Below are 1,655 nucleotides of genomic sequence, written 5' to 3' on the forward strand. Positions count from 1 at the left end.
GAAATCCTTCACAACATGCCAATTTCGATCATCAACACACCGATTAATTAATCATCAAGCTTGACTAAAGCCGAGGTAGCAATAAATTGATATACTTTCACTCGGCTAATCATGTACTTGATTACCAGACCAAATTAATATATCACGATGTTTAGCAATTCAGCTAATCGAGCACCTAGCAACATAACCATGCCCAAATTACTTTAAAATGTCAATTTTGATCATCAACACAAAGTAAAAGTATATTATTATTAAAAAAATCAATATAAATATACTCATACCATTTTTAAATATCCAAACTCAATACATAAAATATAATATGTAACCAAAGTTTAGAATGATTGTCTATATGTAACTCAAAACGACACTTATTCGTGACGAGAGAGTATACAGTACATGTACTTATACAAGTAAAAATCAAGTACACACCAGGCTCCAAGATTATTGAACAAGCATATGTATATATGCAGAAAAGCCAACAACAGACGCACGAGCTCACCTCTCAGTCACTCACACACGTTACACGGGGAGAAGTTAAGATGCATATAGTTATATATACGTATGTATGTAGAGGCCATGCACAGCATGCATACAGCACGTTGGATATGGGCGATCAGCCGAAGAGGTGGTGCTTCTTCTCGCCGCCGGCCTCCTCGGCGTCCTTGTGGTCCTTCTTCTCGTGGTGCTCGTGGAAGGCGAAGCCGCCGGAACCGACGGCCGCCGCCGCCGCAATCTCCTCCTCGATCTTGTGCCTGTGCGCGTGCTCCGGGTCCTTCTTCGCCTCGTGCTTCTCGTACTACAAACCAACATATATATTTGTACACGCGTCAGTTAATTATAATTAGTTCGTGCATAAATTAATAATTAATCGCACTAAAAAAGCGTGGTCCATCTCTCGTGTGCATGCATGGATGGACGTCGACGTACGAGGGCGAAGGCGCCGGCGGCGATGGCGCCCGCCTCGCCGAGGTGCTGCTTGTGCTTGTGCTCCTTCTCCTCCTTCTTGTACTTGCCGTACTCGTCCTCGCCGGTGGATACCACCTCCGTCACCGTGGTCTCCGAGTACTCGGCGGTGCCGCCGTACTCGCCGGCGGCGGCCGGCTGCTGGTCCTCCTCGTCCTTCTTGTGGTGGTGGAAGAAGTGGCGGTGCTTCTCCTCCGCCATGGATGGATCGTTGAAACTGAGAGTAGAACACGACGAGCACTTGAGAGTGACAAGAGGATGGATGTGGTTTGGTTGTGCTGCTGCCTGCCACCCTCGCTCCGGCTCCGGTTATATAGGCGGAGGCGGCCGTTGAAACTAGAAGTAGATGATCTTGATTCTTATGAGATTTTATATATGTTATTTATTTTATAATTTAATGATTAGACTAAAAAAAGAACGAGTGAGTGAACACATATCATCATAAATAAGAGAATATTTTGTAAGATCGGATCATATAGAATTTACTTCTGTTGAAACTAGACAGTGGGAAGAACGGCTGTGATAAGGAATTTCATTTTACAATTTTTTTAGTTTATTGAGCAAAAGACTGAATTTCGTCAGTTTATACTATGTGAATCTCACATGTCAGTGAAAGAAAATTTTAAAATTAAATATTTCGTTTTCTTTCGAAGTTTATGAATTTTTTATCCCTAGCTGTGATTATGCAATGT

The 1,655-nt window shown here is 42.8% G+C and overlaps 1 protein-coding gene across 1 annotated transcript; it reads right to left on the reverse strand.

Moving 5' to 3' along the window:
* Positions 1-308: 308 nt before the first annotated feature.
* LOC133905450 (abscisic stress-ripening protein 5-like) lies at positions 309-1,267 on the reverse strand. The gene is made up of 2 exons (XM_062347229.1): positions 928-1,267; positions 309-796 (listed from the first exon to the last, which is right to left on the reverse strand). The coding sequence occupies exons 1-2, from the start codon at positions 1,162-1,164 to the stop codon at positions 614-616; spliced, it is 420 nt and encodes a 139-aa protein (XP_062203213.1). The 5' UTR covers positions 1,165-1,267; the 3' UTR covers positions 309-613.
* Between the last annotated feature and the right edge of the window lie 388 nt (positions 1,268-1,655).

The sequence above is a fragment of the Phragmites australis genome, chromosome 22, assembly GCF_958298935.1.
Source record: "Phragmites australis chromosome 22, lpPhrAust1.1, whole genome shotgun sequence".
Lineage (NCBI taxonomy): Eukaryota > Viridiplantae > Streptophyta > Magnoliopsida > Poales > Poaceae > Phragmites > Phragmites australis.